At 42.0% G+C, this 26,800-nt stretch overlaps 2 protein-coding genes across 2 annotated transcripts in view; one reads left to right on the top strand and one right to left on the bottom strand.

Moving 5' to 3' along the window:
• DNAH6 (dynein axonemal heavy chain 6) overlaps positions 1-18,922 on the top strand; it is a 246,436-nt gene extending 227,514 nt beyond the window's left edge. Inside the window, exons 72-77 of the mRNA XM_084834830.1 lie at positions 1,115-1,242; positions 5,485-5,670; positions 7,643-7,715; positions 14,213-14,364; positions 14,599-14,821; positions 18,335-18,922. Of these exons, the coding sequence (XP_084690956.1) occupies positions 1,115-1,242; positions 5,485-5,670; positions 7,643-7,715; positions 14,213-14,364; positions 14,599-14,821; positions 18,335-18,438 (866 nt within the window). The 3' untranslated portion in view covers positions 18,439-18,922. The remainder of the gene's footprint in view (positions 1-1,114; positions 1,243-5,484; positions 5,671-7,642; positions 7,716-14,212; positions 14,365-14,598; positions 14,822-18,334) is intronic.
• A 745-nt stretch (positions 18,923-19,667) lies between these two features.
• LOC146352768 (neuronal acetylcholine receptor subunit alpha-7-like) overlaps positions 19,668-26,800 on the bottom strand; it is a 126,305-nt gene continuing 119,172 nt past the window's right edge. The window contains exon 10 of the mRNA XM_084834829.1: positions 19,668-20,852. Within this exon, the coding sequence (XP_084690955.1) occupies positions 20,331-20,852 (522 nt within the window). The 3' untranslated portion in view covers positions 19,668-20,330. The remainder of the gene's footprint in view (positions 20,853-26,800) is intronic.

The raw sequence follows: 26,800 nt of genomic DNA, 5'->3' as shown, positions 1-26,800 counted from the left end.
GACACATTAGTCTTCAACATTGTTTAGTTGGGACAGGCTGTTGTTTTAAATAGATATCCACAAAATATCTCCTAAATTAATCAAGTAATTACTCAGAGCTAATAGTTAAGTGATGAATGAAAACCTTTAAATGTGTGCCAGCCCTGTTAAATAATCTGTCAGCCATTCTGACAGCAATATCCGTCTTAGGCTAGTGTAGACCACAAATAAAGAATGCTATTTCCCACATGCCAGAGAGTCATCCTGTGCATCCTTACTCAGACATAAGTCCCCTTAAGGTCACCAGGCCATACGTTCAACTAAGTGTGCATAGGATTGCATTGTTAATTATGCACTGGTTTCTAGCATATGCCAGTGGTTGTTGATCCACACGAAACACATTTCCAAAATTGCTTTGCTACATGAACATGGCAAGGAAGTCACCTCAGGTGACATTTCCACCTCAGAAGTGGTCAATTGAATCTGGCTTCATGCTATACCTGCAGATAAAACTGCTTCTTTCTGGTATGGTGTCAGCTCAGCACATTTGGTCCAGCCCCATGTTATAGTAATTGGATAGTTTATTACATTTATGTATTGCTTCACACAACCAAAAGGAGTCCTGAAGCAATTTACAAAGAAATGATTAAAAAACCAAAAAGGACCTGCACCACCAAATACAATATAGAATATATTCATTAAAACCATACAAAGTATCCATCTAAAAGATCACCTAAAAGACAAAAACATGTCATGTCCAGCAGGAGTAGGATTCAAAGGGCAGCAAGTAACGTAGGATCTAAGTCCACATATACAGTCCACATATACTTAGAAACAGGCAAAGAGCCCTTTAATTCTCCCTGCCCCCGTCTTCCCCCAGTGAGAGGCTTTGGCAACAACTGCGGCTTTGGCATAGCCATTTCTTCAGGCACTTCACCTCTTGTGCAGATTGGGGTGAACCTTGATCCTAGCATCTAGCCCCTGAACCCCTTTAAGTTGAAAAAGTTGAAAATCACTCAGTTGAAAATACAGCCCTTCTTTAAAATTAGTTGATGGCCATGGGTATATGTTGTAGATGTATGATAACAATATGAACAGGCTTTGCTCAGTGATCAAAACACTATTTGTTTTGCAGAGAAACTTGACATGGATGCTGCGGCAGAAACACTTCTTGTCAAGGATGACAAAGGGCGGGTGGACTCTCTGACTACTGTCCTCGGGCAAGAAGTCGATCGTTTTAACAACCTTCTCAGTCTGTTAAGGGTATAAAAATCATTCAACTTGTTTTTTTCTTGGCTGGCATAAATGTTAATGTTACTTATTTACTGTGGTTGCTATTTACGTGCCAATGCTATGGGAGGCAGCTTCATTATGGTAAGAACCAATGTGTCACAAAAGCTTCTCTGAGGAGCTTATGATTTTAAAACAACGCAAGAAAACACAGGCGGATATAACAGACAGAAAAGATCTTGAGGGACTAATGGGACGATACAGTTAACATATAAAGCCAAATATGCTCTGTCCCTGGGTTGTTTATCATGATTTCCAAATCCGGAATTGTGGATTGTTGGGGGAGAGACAGCCCAGAGTTAGAACTCATGGTTCGTTCTTCGGTTCTAACTCTGGGTTGTCTCTCCCCCAACAATCCACAATTCCAGGTTTGGATGTCACAATCAACATCCAAAGGATGGAGCATCCGTTGGTTCTTCAGCTCTGCCCAGCTGGAGCAAGAGTGGTGGCTGGCAAAAGTAGCACGCTTCACTCCTGCTTCATTCACAGTTCAACTAACTGTGGGTTGTTGCGATATCCAAACCAGATCAGTACTTCTCCTTTCAAGATTTGGAGTTCTGAAAACATTTTTTAAAATTTCAAAAACAATAAAGGAATAAAGGAAAAGTCTTGATATTTTATTATTTCAGGGAGCATGTATCCTGATATGAAAGAACTATATAAGGTGAATCCTCCCTCCCCAAAACATCTGATCAGAGAATCTCTGGCCTCTCTGCTGTCAAAGAATGAAAGATCTTCAAAGATTTTGTTTTAATGTAATTTAATTAGTTTATGTGTATTTATTTATTTATTTGTTAACATTTATATCCCACCTTTCCTCCAAGTAGCCCAAGGCAGCATACATGATCTTCCTCCTCTACATTTTATCGTCACAACAACCCTGTGAGGTAGCTTAGGCTAAGAGTCAGTGACTGGCCCAAAGGCACCCAGTAAGCTTCCTAGCTGAGTGGGGACTATAACCTGAATCTCCCAAGTCCCAGTCCAATGCTCTAACCACTACACCACATTGGCTCTCTAAGCCAGTATTCTGACTGTATGTATTTGAAGATGCCTCTAGAGTGGAATATACATTCTGAAATAATTAAATAAATAAGTAAAAGTGACATTCCAAAATATCTGGCATATATTTGGGTGTGGCAGCCAAAGCAAATATGTATACATTGGTGCCTTGGTACTTGTACCTCTCTCTTTCCTCCATTCCCTCCTCTGCTCTTCTTCTCTTTCCCACTGCTGGAATTTAGGTAATACCTTTCTCACAACAGGGTGCTGTCTTTCACTGATCACTACATAGCACTCTGTAAAGCATGCACTGATGACACTCTAATGACAACAACAGAAAGCTATGTGTTGAAAACAAATGAATAGCCTCTTTCTACCTAGTGTAGCTTCTTCCACAGTGGTCCTGCACTTTTGCTCCAAGACCAGGAAAGGCTGTTTATTCCTGCAATGCAGTGCAATCCTATTCATCTTTACTCAGAGGTAAATGTGAGTTCAATGGGGCTGACATGCAAGTAAATATGGATAGAATTTCAGTCCCACAAATAACACTTTACTAACCTCTGGGCGGGGGTGAGGGTGGTGGAAACCTAATAGTTCATTATTTCGGAATGCTATCACATGCTGTGAAATATCTAAGGAGGTGAACACTTCTCCCAGTGGTGCCATCAGCGCAGGACTTTAGAGCAAATGCCCAGGGCCCCACTCGGCAGAATGCTCAGGAGATTCCCCAAAAGCAGCAGGGCTGGCTTACCACTTTTTAAAGTAAGTGATGTAATACACATTATCATCTTAAGAGCCCTCCACCCAAGACCATTAAGTCCATAGTCTAAAATCACCTGACTTCACTACTGACCTCGGCCACTCATGGTAGTCCCCTGTTCTTGGTTGTAGCACCACTTTGGTTCCATAACCAACCTCTCTTCTGAATTCCATGAAACGTTTCTACACTCTTTCCCTGCCTTTCTTTTGCTCAGGCTTTCACAGTGCACTTTCTTTAGACCTCTGATTCCCTACCTTTATCTTATTCTTCCCTTCCCTTTTTATCTGCAGCCATGATCATTTAAGTCCTTTCTATCCAGCTTTTCCACAGCATTACAATTTGGACTTAGAGCAGGATATATCTGTGGCTACAGGATGGAGATGTATGTGCTTTGCTGCAGTGACTGCTTTTGGGAAGTGTTGCTTTTGTAGAATGCAGGAAGATCTTTTATGATGTTCTCTGCAACCATAAGGGCTACAATATACATTCTGGCATAGTAGTATACAGCTGTTTTAAAATTAATTATTATCAATCTTCATTAAAGTCATTGCTGAAAATGCTCAATATGCTAGGAGGAACAGAATGGCGAAACAGGAAAACAGCTCTAAGAATATCTCACTATTTTCATAGGCATATTATTTTACTGGCAGGGAATTTTCACCCTTATTTCTTAGCACATTTGGTTGTGTCATATTTGATTATAGATAATCCCTAATGCCAGTCCAGAGGGCTTTACTGCCTTAATTTGGTCAAAGAATTTGGAGATAAGAAACTAAAATTACGTAACTAGTTCCCATACCTTTTCTGTAAAATTAATTGTTGTTCGGCCTGTGTTTTTGCCTTTTCCAACAAGTATGCAGGAAAGTTTCATTTTATTTCTGGGTCTGGATATAAAAGATGTTGTGGCCACATCCAATACACATAGTGATAATAATGCTAGATGTCCAAATTAATGATTTGGAGAACATCTACTTCAGCTGAAGTTCCACTGAAACAAACGGAATTCTCTTCCAAAAAATGTGTTTCACGATTGGAGTATAGGAGTGAATGGCTTTGTTCGGATTCAACATCATAGTTTAGTGCTATGTGACTGAGCCTCAGGGTCATGTTCTCCTCCCTTGACTCCCCTCCTCTAGCATGACAGAGTGGCCTCTGTTTCTGACTTGTTCAAATAAACCATATTAAAACCAACTGCACTTCCTGTTCAGACTAAAGGACAAATGGCTTAGTGGAAAATGGAACTGAAGCTTCTGATCTCCACTTCCATACTAGAGGAAAGGGGGTGAGCAGACACATGCATGTAACACTAAAGTGTTACGTCCAAACCAGGTCAATGTAAAATCATCTTCATAGTTCCTTCTCCAGATGCCTCTACCTTCTGAGGTGAGGTAAGTGGAGACAAAAGAAAGAACTCTATCCTCAGACAGACTCATCTGGCACCTCTTCTCTCTTTTTGGCACCAAGTAAAATTATTTGTATTTAGCCAGGCTGGAGAGATGGTGTTCAGTGTGTTCTAGATGGGGTTGCACTCCTTCTAAAGGGTTACATCTACAGTGTGGGGGGTGCTGATAGCTCTAGCATTGTCTCTAGCGGTTCAATTGGCATCTGTAGCATGTAGCTGTACATGGGGCTGCCTTTGAAGACTTCTCAGAAACTTCATTTCATACAAAATACACATGCTAGGTGGACCTATTAGGATGGTCAGTTTAGCGTGTTGAGCTAGTTCTTAAACAGCTACATGGACTGCTGCGCCAAATCTGGACAAAAAGTGCCGATTATTTACCATAAAGTCTTAAACAGCTTGGAGCCTGGCTTTGTGAAGGACCACCTGCCCAAATCTTATGATCTTCATGGGAGGCACTCCTCCAGGTCCTACCACCATCTGAGGTTAGGTGAATGGTGACTGTAGGGAGGGTCTTCTTCATTGTGGCACCTCACATTTGGAATGCCCTCCCCAAAGAAGCTAGCCTGGCACCCCCTCTGATTACTTTTGGGCACCAGGCAAAGATGTTCTAATTTGCTCAGGCATTCAAGCATGTTGAATAACTGATTTTAATCGTTGTTTTACAATATGATTGATTTATTGAATAGTAACACTGCTGTTTCTATGTTTTATATTATTTTATTGTTGAATTTTCTTCTTTTTAAAAAACTGTACGCTGTCCTGGGAACTTGCGCTGACAGGCAGCGCATAAATTCTCTAGTCAAATACATTTGACTTTAGTTTTAATCCGCCCATAAGGCTCCTAATTTTTATTCTGGTTTCTCCTGTTTTAATTATTGTATTTTTTATGATTCCTTACATGTTCTTCTCTCTTGGCTTTAAAGAGACAGTAACTCTTTAGAGCAAAGGAAAAGGGAGAGCCATTAGTGTGACTGGACTGACACAGAAGGGCTGCTCTTATGTTCTTTTTTTCATGGCATAGTGAATCATACTATTATTATTCAACTTTCAGACCTCTCTACAAACGCTTAACAAAGCTATTGCAGGTTTTGTAGTGATGTCGGAAGAGATGGAGAGAGTGTATCACAGCTTTCTTAACAACCAGGTTCCAGTGCTCTGGGCCAATGCAGCATACCCATCACTGAAACCTTTAGGAGGATGGGTGAAAGACCTTGTGCTAAGGACAGCCTTTGTAGATGTAAGTATAAACACTATTCATATAAGGATATAGTAAGTTTATGTTTCAGAGCTACAGCTGATTTTTCAGCTAACTTTTCAGGAAAGTTAGTAAGAACCTAGCCCAAGTTTGACCTTCGGTTCCCCCCCTCTCCCGCAAATAATGCACATAAAAGACACATACATAATCAACATCAGTATTATTATTACTGCTACTACTACCACTAGTAGTAGTAGTAGTAGTGCTGTTACTGCCATTCCTATCAGTACAGCTTTACAGAGTAACAAGCAAAAAGACAAGTCTCTGCCCCAAGTAGCATACAACACAAATTTTAATTGAGCAGGAGTTAACAATAGAGGGAGATGAGAAAAATGGGGCAAGAGCAACGAGAGAATAGACCATTGCATGTAATTCAGCTTTGTTTCAGTATGGGATGGAAGACTAAGGGCTTAATGGAAGTGGGTTTTGAGGAGAGATTTGGAAAAGTAAAAAGAGGTAACATTACATAGGTATTCTACAGGGGAGTTTCAGGAATACAGGGCAGAAAGAGAATGTCACATGTAGGATTACTAGGAAAGAGAGATAAGGGGGCTAGTGTATCTAAAGAGCATAGATGCTAAAGGGGGAGAGAAAAGAGTGTGGAAAGAGCTGGTCTTTTCCATTTATTGCAATTTGGCTTTCATCTTGCTTGAATTATTAAGTGCCAGATATGACTCACAGAAAAGAAACAAACCAGGGAAAAATTCTCACTCTACACTTGGCAAAGGGAAGCCAATATTCCCCATTCTTGGCATTCTCCTTAATGCAGTGGTGAAAGTAATGACATTATTGCTCTGGCAATTGGATTACTGACTTCTTGCAGTACAGATATATTTTGCAGGCAAAGAAATCAACATTGGAACTTAAAATGCCTCCTATATGTTCAAAAGACATATTCACATGCATATTTGTTGTTGCCACAGTTTGATATTGCATTGGCTTTGAAAATGTCCAGGGACAGCTGGTGGCTCCAGTTTCAGAGGGGCAGTGATTTCATTCTGGGTTTTAGTTAGAACCAGCTAGAACTCTAAAGGTGTTATCCAGGGTGCTGCACCCTTTCCCTAAAATAGGTTCCGCACTTTGGATAGTACCTTTAGAGTTCTGGTTGTTCTAACTAAAACTCACAATGGGTTTAGCCCCTCTGAAACTGGAGCCACCAGCCTCCACTGAAAATTTCATGTCTCTAAGGCGGTTGCAGAGTTTTATTGCAACCATTGAAATAATGACCTGCTGGTGCGCTATAGGTGCAAACTAAGTGGACCGGTCTTTATTTATTTCTTACATTTCTATACCGCCCAATAGCTGAAGCTCTCTGGGCGGTTCACAACAATTAAAACCATAAAATACAACATAGGGTTTAGCACAAATACCCTTTAAACAAATTCCCTGACCCAGAGCAGTGAACCATGCCTAAACATGTTTTTCTTGCATGGATCATCTCCAGCAAAGGTGCCAATGGGCTGCTAGGCACTACTAGTGCCCTTGACTGAAGTCCCTTAGAAAACCAGTAAGATAATAGGGAGGGGTGAAGGGAGGGGGAAAGGGGTATGTGGATTCAGGCAGGATGCCCTCTTCCCACCTAAGAGAATCAGCTTTAGGAGCCCCTTAAAGCTCCAATTTGTTGTTGGGAAAAGTTGATGCCTAGACAGAGGCTGGGCCCCCCCCACCTTCTCCAGCTTCTGATCTGCGTAGGAGAAGGCTTTAGTGAGAATCAATCATTGAGAACTACAAACACATCCTTCTGCTGGACTCAAGGTTTTCTGGATTGGGGTCAAAAGTAATGAAAAAAACACAACCATATCCATTTGGATGGAGAAGTAGAATTCTCGCCAAACCCAGTTCTGCTGCCCATCAATTCAAATAAAATGGGGCCGGCCCTTCATTTAATAAGTTAAATAGAATATCAGACTTTATACCTAACATACATGAACTTGTTTTTGTTTTGTTTCTTTAGTTCTGGCTCAAAAGAGGTCAACCTAAATCCTTCTGGATCTCTGGTTTCTTTTTTCCACAAGGATTTTTGACAGGTAAATAATAATCATTCTCTCTATTTCTAATGTTCAGGTGTGAGTGCCATTGCTTATATAGCCAAAACAGGACAACCCTCACACAAGAGTGGGGTGGGTGTCACCAGACTCAGAGGAACTCTGAACTTTGTAGAAGTGGAAAAACCTTTAGCTAAAAGAAACCCTAAAGGGGAAACCCACCCAAAATAGCCCACCATATGCTCAGTGGCCATAGAATGCTGACTGCTGGGGGGAGGGGGCAGGAATGGAATGGAATATCCTGGAGGAGAGCATGGCTGACTGGTTGGAACACTGAACAGGACCCTCACTGCAAGATTTTGTTGCAAGTTGCACATGTAAGAATAAATGTCACGCTGTCAGGATTCCCTTAGCCCCCACTTCACTTCAGTGCCCAAACATACACAGACCAGAGGCTTCTGTCTACAGCTTTTAATCCATTACTTCACAGGGTCATACAGATGCAAATTCTTGGAGAACTCTCCATCTACCAAGGAATGCTTCCAGGGGATCCAAATGGAATTTCCGAGAGTTGCCCACCGTTTGAAGAGGGAGGCGGTCTCGCTAGCCTAACTTAAGGGGGGGAGGTCCCTCTCTTGTTGTGAGGCCTCTAAGCACAGCTTTTCATGCAAGGCCAGTCGGGTAGACCGTCTTAAGTTCCGCCCCTGCCTTCTCTCACTTAGCTCTGCGCCTGCGCCTGGCATCTATTAGGTCAGCCTCCTGTTCGCTGCCTCTCACAGGGATGGAGGGAGAGGAGGGACCCTCAAGCTCAGTACATTTGTAACCTGAGAAGCAGGCCTACTCATATCTGGACTAGCCTGGGAAAACACCTCGCCCATGTTTGATGGTTCTTGTCAGGAGCGCCCTAGCTGCCTCTTACAGTCCCGTTCGATAGCCAACTCAAGACACAGGCGAAGAGGATTCTTTCCAAGGCTTTATTCCGTTTACAACTTAATGACTCTTTCAGATGCTAATCACCAGCGACTAAGCAAGGAACTGCACTGGGGTGATTAGCAGAGTAGCCTAAGCTCCAGGTAAGGCAGCTGGTCCCCATTTGAAGGAGAAGCATGGGAAGACTCTGAACTTATGGGCTATGGAGAGGTCCTCCCTCTTACCCTTGGGTCCTCGGGACGCGACCGTTGTTTTAGCACCAAGTGGGCAGAGCACCTCCTCTTGGTGCCCTCCATCTGGCGCTGCTCCCTGCGTCTGCGCCAAGCGTCCAGCAAGGCCCCCTCCCCCGCTCTCTCGCTGGTCACTATCTCAGGAATGCAGGCAGGAGGAATCTCTCCCTGCCGCTGTGCCTGTGAGAGATGAGCAAGCTCCTCTCCCACAGGTTGTTGCTGTTCCTCAGAATCAGAACTGCTCTGGGGCTCTATGGGCTCAGTTTCCACCCTGACAGTTCTCCTTCAGAATCTGAACTGCTATCCCACTTCCTGCATTCAGAAACACCCCTGACACACTTGACGTTGAAATGTGCAACAAATATTTGCCCAGAGCTAGGGAACAATTAGTATTTTTTAGAAACAACTACAACACACCATTGTGGGTTATATAGGGCATACATTTAGGGTGCAATCCTAAGTAGATAGGCAGCCACCTCCAACCTTGGAGGCAACCACCTCTCCAAAGCAAGGCAGGAGAGGCACAGGGGGATCGTTCCCTCCACACTTCTCCTGCTTTGCTCTTCTTCGCTAGATGGCCGTTTTTAGCTGTCTAGCGGTGGGGGAACCAGCTGGGAGAGGAAGGTGCCGTACAACACATAGGATGTGTCATATGCGCAGCTCCACTCTCCCTGCCCCAGAACACCCCCCAGCCCCGCCCCTTTCCAGTCGCTCCGTGCTCGTCTTCCAAGCTTTTCCAAGCTGCCTCGGAGGCAGCGCAGACGAGGGAAGAGGTTGGATTTCCAGGAACCAACTTCGGAGCACGGGCTCTGAGGTCGGTTCCCGGAATAGAGTATATCCTATGGCCTGCTAGACAGTGACAAGAGGCCATAGGATTGCTCTCTTAATGCCTGAAATTACACTAAAGATTGTATGCAGACTGTAAACCAGAAGCCCTCATGCACATGAGTTTCACATTCTATAAGCCCCAATGGTTCTCTCCCCTTTCCATGTTTGGTTAACTAATATTAATCAGTTTGTACTGCTGGATGACAACTATAGTTAATCTCATTTCATTAAGTCCTCAGCTCTATAGCTTCTTAGTCACCCTACAGTATTTAATATCTTATTCTTCAGAGTAGTCCTAGAGTACAGAGATGCATGCATTAAGGTAGGAGCAGGCAGCCCACCAGCTACATGTGGCTCTCTGCCATATTTCATGCAGCCTGTGGGCCTCTGGCAGTGGCAGAAGAGCACTCTGAAAGTGTGGATCCCACTGGATGAATACTTTCAAGGGGCAGTCCTTCCCGAGCAGGAAGAGGAGCAACCCTTTTCCCACCTGAGCAGGAAGAGAAGAGCGTTGATCAGCTGAACAATGCAGCCGAGCAGGAGGGAAAAGCTTAAAAGCAGTGGACAGGGGAGACGATCTTCATCCAGATCACAGGGGGGTGGGAAAGGGGAGAGTTAAACCTGTGACTTGGAGGTGCGAGTGGGGGTTTGAGTGTGTGTGATGAGAATGGAGGACAGATAGTATGTATAAGTGGAGGGCAGAGGAGGGCCTTGGCCCCCCCATCCCCCCCGCATCATATTACCCCTGAAGGAATATGGCCCTGAAGGCTAAAAAAAGGCAGAATCCAGTGGGGTGCTTATGCCTCCACCAATTCTTACACCCTGCCAATTCCATTGCACAAGCGATTTAGTGCTTCCAGGGCAACCTGAAATGAGCAGAAACACTCGTTTCTAGAAGGAGGCAGCTCGGTGGAGCTTGCATAAAGGAGCTCTGCTGACCCGCCTCCTTCCAGGATCTGAGCATCTCTGCTAATTTCATGGCTTCCTCTACGAAGGGCTAAATCTCCCTTGCATAAACAGTGGGTCCCACTTGCGCAACGGAAATGGCAGGACCCACTGCTTGTGGAAGGGAATTGGCAGGGCAGAAGGGAATCAGCAGGAGGGTAAGTACCCTGTTGGATTCTACCCAAGGTTGGCCACCCCTGCTTTAGGGCATCGTTTTTAAATAGGGTATTCCACTTCTTGCTCAACAACTTCAACCCCCCCCAAGTCCACAACCATATTCTGAAATATGGGTTAAAAATGCCCACAGGCTTCATGCACTGCTAGGATGTATTTCTTGTGGCCTTCTTCCCCTTTAATCTGCACTCTTCTAATCTACTGAATTAACCAGAATTTGTTTGTTGATTTCTTTGTTTATTATTTGTTAAATCTGTATCCCACCTTTATCTGTATCAAATGGTATTCAAGGTAGCCAACAGCAATAATGTAAATGCAACAAAGTACAACAATACACTAAAACAGCAATAAAATACAAAGTAAAAAATATAAAAACAAGGCAGATGAGTCATCAGTGATATCACTAAGTGCAACCAGTCAAAACCAATTACAACAGACTTAGTGATATCACTAAGTGCAACCAGTCAAAACCATTAACTCAATGGTTAAAAGGGGAGAGCGTGTTGAACCCAGTTCTCCAAAATGCTAGACTATCTGACCATGGACCATCCCTATGTGGCAGTTACTCTGTATAAACCAAGGGGGGATCTTCACAACGGAATGTGAAACACTTTGGGCTACTATCCAGATTTTCATGGAATCGGCTTTGGTCCCTCAGGGACACACAAAGCAAGAAAAACCAAATGTACTGTACCTTTAAAATCCGGTTTTCACAGGTCACACAGCACTTGAAAGGTACATACTTCAAGGTTGGCGGTGCGGGGGGGGGAGTAGAATTGAACAACTTCAACCCGGCAGGGGCTGCTCAACCAATGAGAGAGGCTTCTTTCCTGCCCCTGTCCAAGCTCCCCCCTACTACTACATTATTATGAATGGAGAGTAAGTAATTCACAATTCCATTCCAGCAAACTGTCATGGAGTTATTCCTCCCCCACCCTTTCCCCAATGTGCACACTTTTGCATGAAGAAGGCAAAATCCCCGATTCTCCAGTGCAGCATCTGAAGGCTCCCTATGAGGGCACTCCCACCCCCTCGATTTTGCTCCATTCCAGCAAACTGTCATGAAGTTATAGCTTCCAACCCCCCTTTCTTCTTCCCTGGGCATGTCTCCCTGCTCACAATGATAGGCTTCTCTGCTCTTGTGTTCTCAAGTCCACACTACATCACTACAGCAACAAAGCCCTTATTTGCACCAGAGAAATGATTTCACACAACGTTAGAGAAGCGATTTAACACAGAGAAGCAAAGTAACAAACATCAGAGAAGTGCATAATTACAGAGGCTAGTTCCTTCCATAGGTGAAAAGGAAGTGCAACGCGGTTCTGAAGGCTTGAAAGATCCTCTAGCACTTTGATGTGTTGGAAAGGCAGGCTAGTTACTTTACTTACCTACATTACCAAGGGCATGGCCAGGTGAAAGACACACCTTTCAGAATGCCCCGATCATACTGAATTTAAAGCAGAGGAATGGGCACAGAGCAGCTGAACTGCAGGGGAGCTGAATAAAGAAAAATAACAAAGTAAAAGTACTCTGCAAAAATGTGGCTTCCCCACAGGTAAACTCTGGGGTGGCTGTGGACTGGCTACAATGTTACATGCCACGAAGGACCTCCAAATGTCCCCCATCTGCAGCAAATCACCTGTGAGGGCAGGCCCGAAACAACTAAGGAAAAGCTTTTGGAAGAATGGCACCTATGTCACTTTTAAATCTGACAGCAGTGGGGAGGGTGCAGTCATATAACTTTGTCTCTCAGAATTCCCTCCTGGCTTCAAAGTGTATTGACTGTGAAGCTATGTGCTGGTTAGGGAAGTCTTCCACCTAGTGACTGAAGACAGTACTGCAGGTGTCAAACATACAGACACATTTTAATTCATTTTAATTAATTATGTTTAAAAAACAACAACAACAGGGTGCGCACCCCGAGGGTACCTTTAGTATGCAAGCCAAGTTTCGGGTATCTAAGTTCACAGTCTTGGCACTATAGTGCTGACAGACAACCTTTATTATTATAGACAGTGACTGCTAGATTAATATGTGCTAGAGATGTTGGAAATAAAGGAAGGTTCTTCATATAGGAGTAAATAAATTACTCCCAGTGAAGTGTGCAAAGGACTGCAGCCTAAATATAAGCACATTATATTAAACAGGAATCACTTACTTTATTTATAAGATATACGAAAAGCACAGGCATGCCAAAGATAAGCATGTTTAAGTCCCATCAATTTTAATGGGAGTCCATGTCTATCTCGCTTATTAGTGGGACTTAAACATGCTTAACTTTTGGATCAGAGACAAATAGGATGATCCTGTACAAGAGTTTGCATGGAGCAGCCAATTATGTGCTCACGTAGGGCATCTCTAGATTAAGGAAAAAACGCACTCTTACCAGGCTTTCTTCTTCTGGAGTCTGTCCACGTTCACTGCAGGCTCCTTAAGATAGCAACCAATGGTGGCCATGTGATTTGTAATTGAAAGCTTCCCCTCTACGCAATGCTTCATAAGGTTCAATGAAACAGTGCCATCTAGTGGCTGTATTGTAGCCACACCGACTTTACACACTGGAGATATCCCACAATAATTTTAAACAGTGCATTATCTCCAATCTTTTTTAAAGCAAGATTACCAGGGAAAGGCATGGGAGACATCCTGGAGGTTGATGATGTCATGTAAAGGACCCGCAAACTTCCATGAGTGGCCAGTCATAAGCATGCAGTAAGGTGCCCATGTGGAGAAGCTCATAGTCATTTTTAGAAAGCTAAAATCCTGTGAAAGAGCTACTTGTTGGGGAAGGGGAAGGGACTGAATCCAGCTGCTTCTGCCAAACAGTGGGGTACACTGGGACTTCATTTTTGTTTTAAAGGGTCACTCATGAAGGTTGGATCGCCATACAGCAAGAAATGCATATGTGAAAGACTATTCCATGCAGCTGAAGGCTCTAATGTGATCTGGAAATTGTTTGTAAAGAAGGGACATATTTAAGGAAATAGTGCCTGTGTCGGAATTAATAAGTTCTGAAGTTTATATGACTCATTTCTTTATTGTGTTCTGTATTTTGAATTAACAGAAGTAATAAAAATATTAATATAGGAATTCCAAATTGAACAATATAACAAAGCTCTAATAACCGCTTGTGTTCAACTCCAAAATGGTATGCTTTCATCTTTTCTTTGTTTAAAAATGGTTGCCTCAGCATAATGGTGGAGTTTATAATAATGCAGTGTTATAAGAAAAGTATTTGAAAGAATGAAAAACTAATTCATCAGCTAGAATTTTTATCAAGAGACAGTTTCATTTTTAGTAGTAAATGTGGTAACACTGTTATTTTCTTTCTTTTTTGTGGGAATACTTGCCTAACTACCAGTTACTCTCTCCCTGAATGATTCTTGAATTATTGTGTGGGTTTTAAAATTATGTACATTTTGTGTTTGCCAGGAACTCTTCAAAATCACGCTCGAAAATATAACTTACCAATTGATGAGCTTAGTTTTAGTTATAATGTCATCCCTGTCTACCGAGATCAAATGCATGTTGCAGAAGCTTCAAAAATAAGTCATTTTGGACAAGAATTGCCAATGGATGCTGAGGTACCAAAGTTCCTATGCTTGCGATCGACATTCCATCACAAAGAAAGAAAAATGATGGAGTCCTCAGAATTATCTTTACAAAACAAGAGCATTAAATTTTGCATAATTCCTATCACTGTTTTTTTGCCATGTATTCCAAGAGCACATATTCATGCTGGATGGGGCAAAAGGTTAATAGTTAGATCAGTTTTAAGTATTCGGTTCATTCTTTTTACCTCTCGATATTTCTTTCAGTTACCCTCTCCTGAAGATGGTGTGCTGGTCCATGGGATGTTTATGGATGCCAGTCGCTGGGATGATGAAGACATGGTTATAGAAGATGCCTTGCCTAGGCAAATGAACCCAGTGCTGCCTGTTCTGCATTTTGAGCCACATCAGAATTATGAACCAAGCCTTTCATTATATCATGCACCACTTTATAAAACTGGAGCCCGAGCAGGAACACTGTCCACCACAGGTAACTGATTCTTTAATTAAATGGAATTAGATAATTTTAATCAGTTTCATACATAATATGAAAAATCTTCATGAATGGACAGAGACATCATTGTGCTATTACAAAACAGCCATAAAAATACTCTCTAGGGAATTTAAAATCTTAGAGCACAATTAGAAATGGGTGAACTTCCCAGGCGAATTCAGATTCAGGCTGGCAATTATAAGAAAAGTGGAAAACATTTTTTATTCCCTCTTCCCCCAAAGTTCTATAGCTACCCATAATTGCAACACGCACTATAGCGAGCCACCAAATCTCCTTACCTGGTGGCTGCTGTGACAATGGCTGTTATTAATTGTATTAACTGTCTTTCCATCACAAGGTGCCAAGGCAATGTTCTGCACAGAATCTCCTGCCTGTGGGAAGGGGATCTTTGCTGATTCTTCCTTCCCTTTGCAGCCTCCAGTACCACCTCCCCCACTATTCTGAAGGGTCCCCTAATCCTCCAGAGCATATTTTGAGAAGGGACTGGGGACTGCCGGTGGAAGAGGGTTGATTTCTCCTCTGTTTTGTTAGTGGAAATGCTTTGCTGAACCAGAAGATTTCCACAGACAGAACAAGTCCTTCTGTTCACAAAAGAATGACCATGGATCCAACCCTTCTACTTCTTTGTCAACAACTTTAAACCAAAACCACATTCTAAAACAGTGGTGGCTAATAATGTCCATAGGGTGCATGCACTCCCAGAAAGTATTTCTCGTGACCTTCTTCCCTTTCCATCTGCACCCTTCTAATGTTTCCTGCATGTTGTCGTCAGCACTCAACACCCTTGCATTCCTAGCTTATAATTACAGAAATCAGGATTTGGGGATCACAGCCAGAACCATTATGGGTAGCAACATTATTATGTTACCAAACTTTCTAGAAATCAGTCTTACTAAGTGCACAGTTCTGTGCATGTTTAGACAGAAAAAAGTCCTACAACTCCCCGCATTCCCCAGCCAGCATAGCTTGCTGAGGAATGCTAGGAGTTGTAGAACCTTTCTCTGTCTAAACTCACATAGGATTGTGATGCCCAGGCACACCAACAGCATTTGAGATGATTTCATAGTCATAACTAGGAATCTATCCTGCCACCAAATTAGATCTTGAGAGTAGATATGGCCATAGAAAGCAAGGGTGGCCACCCCTTTCCTAAAGACTGACAAGAAAATTGCAAACAATAGAGTTCCTTTTTATCATCAGGTCCATTCTTAAATGGGGGGGGGTGACATGCTCCAAAACAACATTCTTGCAAGTAATCCAGCCCTTTGCAAATAGTCCACAGAAAGTTTTGCAGGCTGCCATATACCCATCCATCAGTGGTATGAATTTTGGAGCCACATTTGATTGTGGTGTGTCATATTGACTAAAATCTTTCTTAGGTGACAGTACTCTGAGGACTGGCACAAAGGAGCTGTGTGCTGTATATGCTGGGCTTACCAGGCTCCTGTTGTTCATCTCTCAGTGTTGCCACCACTTGCCGTACACCCTGGTAATGGGGAGGGGGGACAGTAGTCATTCTGCCCTGAACAAAGATGCAGTGTTAGAATTTTAAAATGATGAACAAACGCCGCTCAGTTTCATCCAGACTAGGCTCAATTTTTATGAGCTTACTCTGGCTTGGGGGGGGGGGGGTGACAACACTCATGTCTTTTTCCAAGAGTTCTCTTCCAACTCATAATGTGTGCCACACATGTGCATTATCATGTTGCCCCCTGGGAATGGGAGATTCCCACACGCACAGGTGGGTTCCTGGCCCAGCTTGGCTCCCTTAGGTGGCACTGGGAACAGATGCACAGCAGCAGGCACTCAAACTCTAGTGCAGCCCCATCACCATCATAAACACACAAGCAGGGACCTGGGAATGGGGTAGGTCCTACTTCAACCATGGAGTTGTTTTAAAATAGCTGGGTTGTTCTAAAGCAAATGGTGCAAAAACAATACAAAGTAAGGGTATAAAAGTTAAGAACATGAGCATTCACCACAGTCGATCCCAGTAGAAAAGATATTGACCCAAAGAAAATTGCTTGGTCCAGTTGTGGTCCATGGTCTACAGCAAGGTTCATTAAGGGGTCCTCCAGGTTTCTGGTCCAGTTGTCCATTTAACGAAAGGCCCAGAAAGGGATACTGGTTCAATAGAATAATCTTGAATCTGGTCCTCACAAGGAGTTCAGTTGCTAGTGACACGGGAGTCATACTAGCTGCAAAGGGTTTCAGGACATGGGTTGTTTTTTAATAATTGACAGGTTACAAAAGATTACATTTCAAGCCATAAGATTGCTTTTTAAAAAATAGAGATTCTGGCAAAACTCATATTCCCAGGATTGGAAATAGGGGTTTGAGGGACGCACAATCCCCGAGTTCATCTCCAGCTTGCATTTTAATCCTAGCCAAAGCATTTCACCCAGCCTGCCCTGCATCAATCCCCCCTCAACCCCTCCCCCTTTCCTCCCACCCTACTTACCAACTGGAATGGCAGTGGCAAGCCAGAGGGAGAGGAAAGAATGGGCATAATGTCTCCCTTCCCACCCCAGTGGTTGCAGTGCTCCAGAAATAAGCTACCGCAGGGAAGGGACTGTTTTGGCCTGGCATGCTGCTATGCAGAGCACCAAGCATTGGAAAGGGGAGGGGAAGAGACCTCCCTCCTTTCCCTGATGTACTTTGGCACCAGAGCACTGCGCTTGCTGGGGAGGGGGCGGGGAATAAGTTCCTTCCCTCTCCCTACTGGCCACTGAAGTGCCACTGCTACCACCAGACAAGACCAGTAAGTGGGGCTGGAGAGATAGAGGGAGAGAGCAGTTGGGATGTTGGTGGGTGAGTAGAAGGTTGCTGGATAGGTGGGGAGGAAGGAGTGGGGGTTGTGTGCTGGGGTGTGTGTGACTTATTCAGTCAGATTGGAGCTTGGCTTATTTTCTCAGCCAATCTGATGTGAGCCTGGAGGATGTCACCCATCTCTAGTTCCAAGTCATATTTACCTTGGGTGGGTCTCACTTTTTAGACCTGTGTATGCATGATTTTCAGACTTGGAATAGCAGGCAAACTGCTTAGTTTGTTCAAGCAGCATGTTATTGTTTTCTAAATTGCAGGCCATTTCTTTACTTTCACATTAATAACAATAGTTTCTGAGGTTTAATGACAGCCTAACAGAAAACAAGTTCTGTACATGCAGAACGTTGATCACGGTGCCTGCATTCTGAAGCCCCACATGTTCATTGAGCTCCCATTGAAAAATGGGAAGATACATCTGCAAGCATATAGGCCTCTTCACCTTCCTGAAAAGCTAGCCAGTACCAGGAAAATCCCGTTACAATCCAGTTCTGTAAGGATCTTCACCCTTATGTTCAGTTTACATTCTGTCTTAATGGGATGAGTGCATGGTACTACATCTTACATCTTATTTATTCCAGCGTTCAGCTACATTATATATGTATCAATGATTACTAGCTTGAGAAATATGGAATTTGACAACTTTCTCCTCACTTTTTGAATTAGGTCATTCTACCAATTTTGTGGTTACTGTCTTATTACCTTCAAAAAGGCCAAGTGACTACTGGATATCCAAGGGGTCTGCTTTGCTTTGCCAGCTGAATGAATAACTGGGAGAGGGTTGCTGTCCACCAGCATGATGTCCGCATTCTGCTCACATTGTATTCCAGGTGCAGAGTTGTAACATTACATCAGTGTCCATAGTATTAGTATCCTGTATAATCACACTGTCTGAAGGCCATTCCTCTCTCCCAATAGATTTTTAAATTTGCATTAGACTTTATAAATAAGTTGGATGTAGTGTTCATTTTCCACTTCTCTCCGTTTGTCATGTATTCACTTACAGCTCCTATGTTTTATACAGGTGGTTTTTTTTTAATCTGCTCCTACAAAATATGCATGTTTCAACTTTAAAAACATGCTTCGCGTTGAAATGGTAACTTAGTGTGAGTCCTGGGTTGTAAGCTTTTATAGCTTTTTCTCCTCTGTGAATCCAAATTCCTTATAAAAGCAAAGGTTTCTCAGAAAAAAATATATTGGCAGTAAGCTTTTAGTTGATTCTGTTTTATCTGTAAAATGTAAGCAATAAATGTTTCAAACAAATATACAAAGAATAGTTATTGGGGTTTTATATAAGAAGTGCTTGCTTGTGTCCACCATCAAGATGACTTACTTGACTCCATCATCAAGCTTGCAAAAGAGTTGGAAAGTTTTACATTCTACAATAGATCCCATAATAATAATGATGATAATGATAATCTGATGAAGAAGATGCATTCCTTTTCTGTACACACATATGTACAAACTTAGTTTTTCCCTATATAAGATGTGAGTTCTGATCTTCAAGTGGGGTCAGCTCATCATGTGATTATTGTATTTGTCACATCACTGTCTGGTCATTTGAAGCCCTCATCTCTTACTCTTGAAGCCCTTTCTCTTACTCATTGCTAACTATGGCAACTAATTCTAATTTTTGTCCACAATGGCTGCAATCCAGATCAAGTTGTAAATAAACAAGGCATTAATGTGCAGTTAGGCACATGAGAATGGAAGTGGAAATGTGTATCCCATTCAAAGCCATATGATGCAGATAGACTGAATCTTGTTTGGATGTGTAGCTAGATGCCCATCTGAATATGCCTCTGATTCATACCAGTGGTTCTCAGTCCAGGAAGTGATACATGTCTTGCTTTAATGCATGTTTGGGACTGTTATGTAATACGCAGTCTAAGAAATTAGGATCACTGTGTGTTAGACCAATGCAATTTAAGGAAATTGGAAGTTTATACAAACAAATTCAAAGGCAAGTATAACAGCATGCAGCCACAACACTGAAGTTAGTGAAAGGAGACACTGTAATTCATATAATAAAAAAAATGAATATTAGACACTGAAAATATTTAACTTATTAGCAAAAGACAATTGTATTGACTTTACATTATTATCAACTGGAGAAATATTTCAGACTATCACAGTGATAATAAAAGCTAAAACTCACCATTTATTCGGCCAACTGCAACTCACATATAATTCAAGGCTGAAGTGATTCCATTATCATAAATGAAATCTGTGTTAAGCAAAAATGCAAATTAAAATATTGAAAATGATCAATTTAGCAAATAATAGTTCTAGGAAGGATTTACCAATGCAGCAAAATGTTCACTAGTGTTTTCCCAGTAGTACACATAATTAACTATTTACTTGGTAATGCGTATGCTGTATATCTGGTTTCTTGTCTAATATTGATCAGAAATCATGATCACAGGTACAGGGAGAAGACACTGTTTAAGAAACAATGACAGATCCAGGTACTTAATCCTGTACCTATAATCTCTAACATTGGAGGGACAACTGAATATTGAAACTCCTTTCCTCTACTGAAGTCAGCACAGAAAGTAAACTTTCTCATTTTCGATATCATTGTTTAGTAAAATTAATGGCATCAATTCATAATCTCCAATTACATTTGGGAGTTTTTCTGTTCATTTCTGAGATCCTTTCCTTATGCAAAATCTTTTGTAACAGCTTCGATAAAATTTGGAGCAGACATTAATATCGTGAGCGTGCAGATGATGGCGAAGAGTGAAAATGCCACAAGGCACAATCTGTCTATGACGGCAGCTGCAAACTTCCATTCACTGCAGACTTCTTCTCCTTCATCCTGTTTTCGGAAACGGGCTGCAATGAACTGAACTTCTTCCAGGATTTTCACAATCACAGGGATGGTGTCCATTAAAGCTTTTCTTTGAGTAATTTCAGTATCTTCAGGTGAAAAGTCAGGGCCCTTTCCACCCTTGTTGCCCATGTCACTGTTCTGTGGGCAGCAGGGGTTTTCCATGGTATGGTAGCTGTAGATCACGTTGCCATTGCTAGATTGGTGTCCTGGTAAGACGTTCATTTCTACACTGCTGACACTTGACTGGTGCCTAGAATGGCTGTATTTGCAAGAAAGAGGCCTTATGCTTTCTCCAGGCTTTTTCATTCTCAAAAACCAAGCACACCAGTTCAGCAAAATGACACGGACCTGGAAAAAAAAACCCAGACACTATCAAAGCATTTCATAGAAGTTTTGAATGACTGACTTTACAACAAGCACTGACTGCAAAAGGAGGAGCAGGGGAAACATTTTTCACAAAGGAATATTGCCAATGCTGTATGTTGCTAGATGAAGCAAGGTTCTTCTTATGTAGAGTAAAACTTTGGTCATTATCCAATGGGGCACGTAAACCCCCGCCACTTCTTCTGTGCCCCACCAATCCTATTGCGCAGGCGGCCCCCACTGCTTGCGCAACAGTGATTTAGTGTTTCCAGGGCAACCCAAAACAAGCAGAAACACTGGTTTCTGGAAGGAGGCATTTTGGCGGAGCTTGCATAAGGGAGTTCCGCTGACGTGCTTCCTTCCAGAAACAAATGTTTCTGCTCATTTGGGGGCTTCCTCTGGGAAGTGCTAAACTGCCCTTGCATAAACAGTGTGCTCTGTTGCACACTGGCATCAGCGGAATCCACTACCTGCAGAAGGGAATCGGTGGGGGTGTAAGCACCCCACTGGATACTGCCCAAAGATGCTAGACAAAATAATTCTTCTATTATCCGTGGTTCCACAGCACTTTCCATTTCAACCCAGTCACCTTAAAACTGTGATCCCTCACAGGTACATCACAAGACCTCTTTTTTCTAGTCATAGCAGGAGTGATCTCTATCTTAAAGTTGCCCAACATCTTTTGTAATAAAAATTGTGGCTGGCTTTCTGAAGAAGTTTGAGTTCTTCCAAGAAATTAAAATTCACCAAGAAGCTTGCCACTGAAAAACAGTTAATTAAATCTATTGGAATCAAAGAATTTAAACTGGACAGGAATTACAGCTCTTGCTTATGTAGCGTAAACCTGCAGCCAGGCTCATGGGGGATTTGGGCTGTCAAAACCACTCAGAAAAATCCCTGGTCCCAATTTAAGAAGCATAAAAGGTAAACAGGTAGCATAAAAGAAACAATCGTTTACTCTCTAAATAATAAAGCTACAGTGGAATCTTAAATTTACTTAGGAAGCAAGGATCATTCATGATATTTAGAAGATGACAGTTTTTCATAGGGAATAATTCCCATTTTGAAACCTGTGGAAACGGGTAGTGGATTGACAGGGGAGATCTTCCAACCAGGTATGATTATTTGGGTCCCTGCACAGATCTAAGGGCAGAGTTTTGATATTTGGGAGATGATACTTGTCCCAAGTTTTGATACTTGAGAGATGGCAAGTTTAGGTGAGGACTGGGAGATACTTCCTCTAAAAGGCAGCCAATTGATGCAATCAATCAATCAATAAACAAACAAAACAAAACAAACTACTACTGGTAGACAGATGGGTGGGGGTTTGGTTCCCACCTGTGTGGATGGAGTATGCTGGGAACATGACAGACTGCTAGGAAACTGAGAAGCTAGGCCATTTTGCCAGGATTTTATTCTCAAGCTATTCTCCACACCATTAATAAATGAAAAATAGCCACTCAGAATTTAGGATCACTACAAACAATGGTTCTTTGAGATTTCTGAATAAAACACTCTAGCCTTATATGCAGTGATAACTGAGCTTTCTCAAGGGCTCAATCTGTGTTGAAGCACGTGAACTAATGCATCAGACTGAACTCTATAATCTTTCTCAAAACTGCTGGCCTTTTCCTGATCTTTATCAAAACTGCTGGCAGGCTTGAATTCTCTTTAGAAAATCAGTATGGAACGGGAAATCAGATCAGTATGGAATGGAAAGCAGCAGTTGCAGCAAGCAAATTATGCTTGGATACTGCAGCTACATTATTAGAATTATTTCCTTAACTACAGCAAGCATGTATAACAGTTAACTGACCTTAGCAAAAACAACAACAATTAGAAAGTTATTTTATAATATTTTAAGAAATAAGACGGTATTTTTATTGCAGAGAAAACAACCCACAAATTATAAACTCCAGTAATGTCACACCTACTTAAATGTATGTGATAAGCTAAAGGATAGATGAACAACATGCCTCAGGTGAATAATCTGCCTAGGATATTGGAGCAAATATTTCTCATGATGTTTATACCTGAGATTGCCCCCCAGACCCCACCCCACTCCCCCGCAGGCTGGATGATGTCAGGAGGCAGATGGAGTACCAGGTTACATTACCAAGAGGTTTCAACTTGCCTTACTTTAAAAGAGGCTCATTTAAAATGTTTGTGGATGCCCTAAAAGTATTTGGCATCCACATTGAAATGTTCTCTATAAAGAGGAGCTCTGATTCCTACATTATCAGGTAGTGGCAGTTAACTGAAGAACCTCTGAACAAGTGCTGGGGACAGAAAATTGGGGGGCAGGGGAGCGTTGTTGCCTTCATGCCCTGCTTATAAGCTGGACATGACGCACCTTAATAGCCAGTGCTAGAAACAGAATGCTGGACTTGGTGGACCTTTGGCTTCTTCCCCTGAAATTCCCTCCTCTGAAGCTCCTTGACCCTGCAGGGTTCCAGTCCCATATTTGCAAGCTAAACTCACGTCAGGAAACCTGCATGTTAAGAACTTCCTAAGAGGAAAGAACGCTGTGATGTCGTTCATAGTGAGTTCAGCACTAGCTATTAAGGCTGCCATCTGAGTTTGAATGAGGGAAGCAAGCAGTTTAAGATGAGGCTCAAATACTCATTGTTTAGCTCCTGGACTTTCTGGAAACATCTCTGACTTTGGAATGAACCCTACAACCAAATAGGATCTAGGAGCTCACATTCCCACAGGGGCCCTCCTACAGGGGCATGTAATAGATAGATGCCTACAGGAACAACTCAAGCATTTCTGCCTGCAGCTTTTTATGGTATCGTAATGTTCAGCTCCCAATATACCAATGGAGCCTATTTAACAAGCACAAAGAAGCACTCCTGTGCTCCTGATGGTAATTTTTTAATGATAAAAAATAACCAAGTAATAATATAGTAAGTTCACACATGAATGGGATGAAGCAACTGTTGGGGCAACAGCACAGTACGAAGGTCATTGATTATTCCAAAAGATACTTATGTAATTAAAGCTATCAGTGGCTTGCAGAGCTGAAAAGAGAGAGAAGAAAATTATAAGCTTAAAAAGAGGATTTGTCTCAAGACACCAAAATCTCAAGGCTGGTGAATCTCCTTGGTAGGACCAGATTTAACAGTAGACTATGTTTATGCCAACCTTCCCCAATCTGGTGCCCTCCTGTCATCCCTGACCATGAGCTATGATGGCTGGGGCTGATCGGAGTTGAAGTCCAAAGCAGCTGGAGAGCACCAGGTTAGGGAAGGCTGCTCTATGCCCTCAACATTTTAGGGGCTGTGACATCTTGAAGGACAAAACATTGGCCCTTACCAAAAACTCAGTTGAGCATATCCTCCCTTAATAAATAAGGGCACAATCTAGCCAAGTTGAACGCTTCTAAGTCCCGCTGATTTTCACTGGAGAGATTTAACAAACCTCAGAATGAAAATCTATTGAAATTAAAAGGTAATTGTTACCTGATATTATGCACACATAAGAGTAAGTTGTATTACAATATTCTTACTAGTGCTGAAATAAATCCGAGAAAGGGGATCACTCAAATTCTCAACATTTCATATTGATTTAAAAACTCAAAATTTTAATTAATGAGCTCAACTTCAAAGATGAGTAGGACCAGCGCAAACTGAAATCCAGATTTTCTGTGTGAAGTAATTCTCAGTGGAGTCTAATTAGATACAATATTGCTAATATTAACAAAAGGGATCCATGGCATATAATGTAATATATCATTTTATTCATTCTTTCAAATGAAATGCAAAGAAACCACAAAACAGCTGAAGCACCATTCAAAATTTTTCTGTCAAACGTCTAGTTAAAATATCTATTGCAGTATATTTCCACAATGTTTGCAGTTTTCAGTGTAATTTCTAAACATACTTATTACTTTCCTGCCTTTCTGAAACCTAAGCAAATGTCAGCATTTAACCATATACAATGTATTCCAATAATGTTTTAGCCAATCTTCTATACTTGGTCCCACATTACCTTTCCATTGCTTTGCTATTTAAAGTCTTGACATTATTATTGAAACATTAATCATTTCTGGATTATCCATGTGTACTAAGTCAGCTATGTAACTTGAAAAGAAACTTACAGAAGACAAAAGCAAAGAACAGAATATTATAGATCTAGCAATTTCTACCATTTCTCTCCAAAATCACTGAATCATTTCACAACCCCACTGCACATTCTTATCATCTGTTCTTACAACTGTGCAGCTCCAGCAAGTATCTGTTACTCCTAACTTTCACTGGTGTGAGATACCTATCATAAAGAACCTTATAATGGCTTTCCCTCGGGTTGGTTGCTATAGAGCGCCCTACCTTGTTAGAGAAAACTGCTTTCCCATTTTTGTTCTGATATTTCCTCTCTACATTCATCATTCCATCTCTTTTTAGCTTCTGAATTTTTCTTTCAAACCAAGAACATCTAAACCAGGGATTACAGTTTATTGTGCCCAAACAAGCCAGGATTTGTACATCAACAACAAACCCTGGTTTAAAGCTGGCTTACAGTTATCGGTTGTTTGCAGGGCCGGCATCAAAGGTACACATGGTCAGGCACCTGCCAAAGGCCCACATCCCAGCAGGAGCCCACTGACAATAGCCTCCTGGAGTGGTGAGAAGGAGAAGCACTAGGTGCCACTGCCTACTTGCTCTTTGCCTGTCAAGAAATCAAGTGGTAGCAATTATGAGAAAGAAGATGAGGAGGAAGAGCAGCTGGTGATAATGGTGGTGAGAAGGTAGACTCACTGAGGGACTAGGCCCATTTAAGGTGTCTTGCCCAAGGGCCCTCAAGAACTTGGAGCTGGCAATGCTTGTTTGGGCACAATAAACCATAATCCCAAATTCAGATGTATCATTTTCCTGGTTTGTTTATGTGATAGTGTGAAGGGAGGAGAGAAGCAGGGTAAATGGGCTGCATGCATGAGTACACTGTTCACATTGTGGTTTAATACGCCAGGATTCCTAGTTTAAAATGATGTGCAGATGAGCCATTGTCTTATCAGGTAAGTGAAAAAATGCCTGGTATACTGGGCAGTATTCAACACTGCCACCCCACTTGTGGCATCGACATAGCACTAGCATAAGTGACCTCTAGCACAATGCCAATAGCATATGCTGGCATGACAGGTTTCCCCAGAAAATCCATTATGCCAGCATATGGTATTGGTGTTGTGCTAGAGGTCACTGATGCGGTGTAAACGGAGTGGCCGCACTGGATACATACCCACTGAAAGAGGAGATACAATGCTTCAGTGGAGCACTCGTTAAAATAAATGGCCATCTTACATATATACATGCAAATGAAACTGCCCATGCTATTACAACAGAAATTTATTTGCCCAGCTCTAACTGTGCTTCATACCTTCCTAGTTCAAAAGTTAATGAATTCTGTATTTTTCTTAAATCCTATAACTTTGAGATATAGGCTTTATATGTGGTGGTGGGGTTAATATTTCAAATAGTTTTAAATGATTAATTTAAAAAACCTCTACAAGGGGGAAACAAACAAGAAGTGCTGCATTTCCTGGGGTTGAAAGTGATACAAGAGTTGTGGCAATATTATCTAGAATGGCAGTCATTAGTTTCAGAGGAAGTGGAAGAGAGAGACTGAGTCCCGCATTCTGCTCCCACCAAAACAGATTGACAACACTATTCCTGATACTATTATGCCAGTTCTTAGATTGGATCTTTTCAGCCCCAGAAAATATGTGAGCACACCCATTTATATGCCTGTTTCTTCTGCTGGATCAGGGCAATGGACTTTATAACAAACCCATATACACCAGTAACATACAAATTAGTAATTGCTGCAGTTAATTAGCTGCTAATAGCTAAGCTGGCCAATGAGTTGGCAAACTACAGACTTTTCTTTACATATAAAAGTTCATAGTAGGTTCAGGCAAGAATTACACTAGTAAT

The sequence above is a fragment of the Heloderma suspectum genome, chromosome 2 (genome assembly GCF_057233095.1).
Source record: "Heloderma suspectum isolate Gila_16-S chromosome 2, 16-S_ref, whole genome shotgun sequence".
NCBI classification, from domain to species: domain Eukaryota; kingdom Metazoa; phylum Chordata; class Lepidosauria; order Squamata; family Helodermatidae; genus Heloderma; species Heloderma suspectum.
This window is presented reverse-complemented; position numbering and strand designations above follow the sequence as displayed.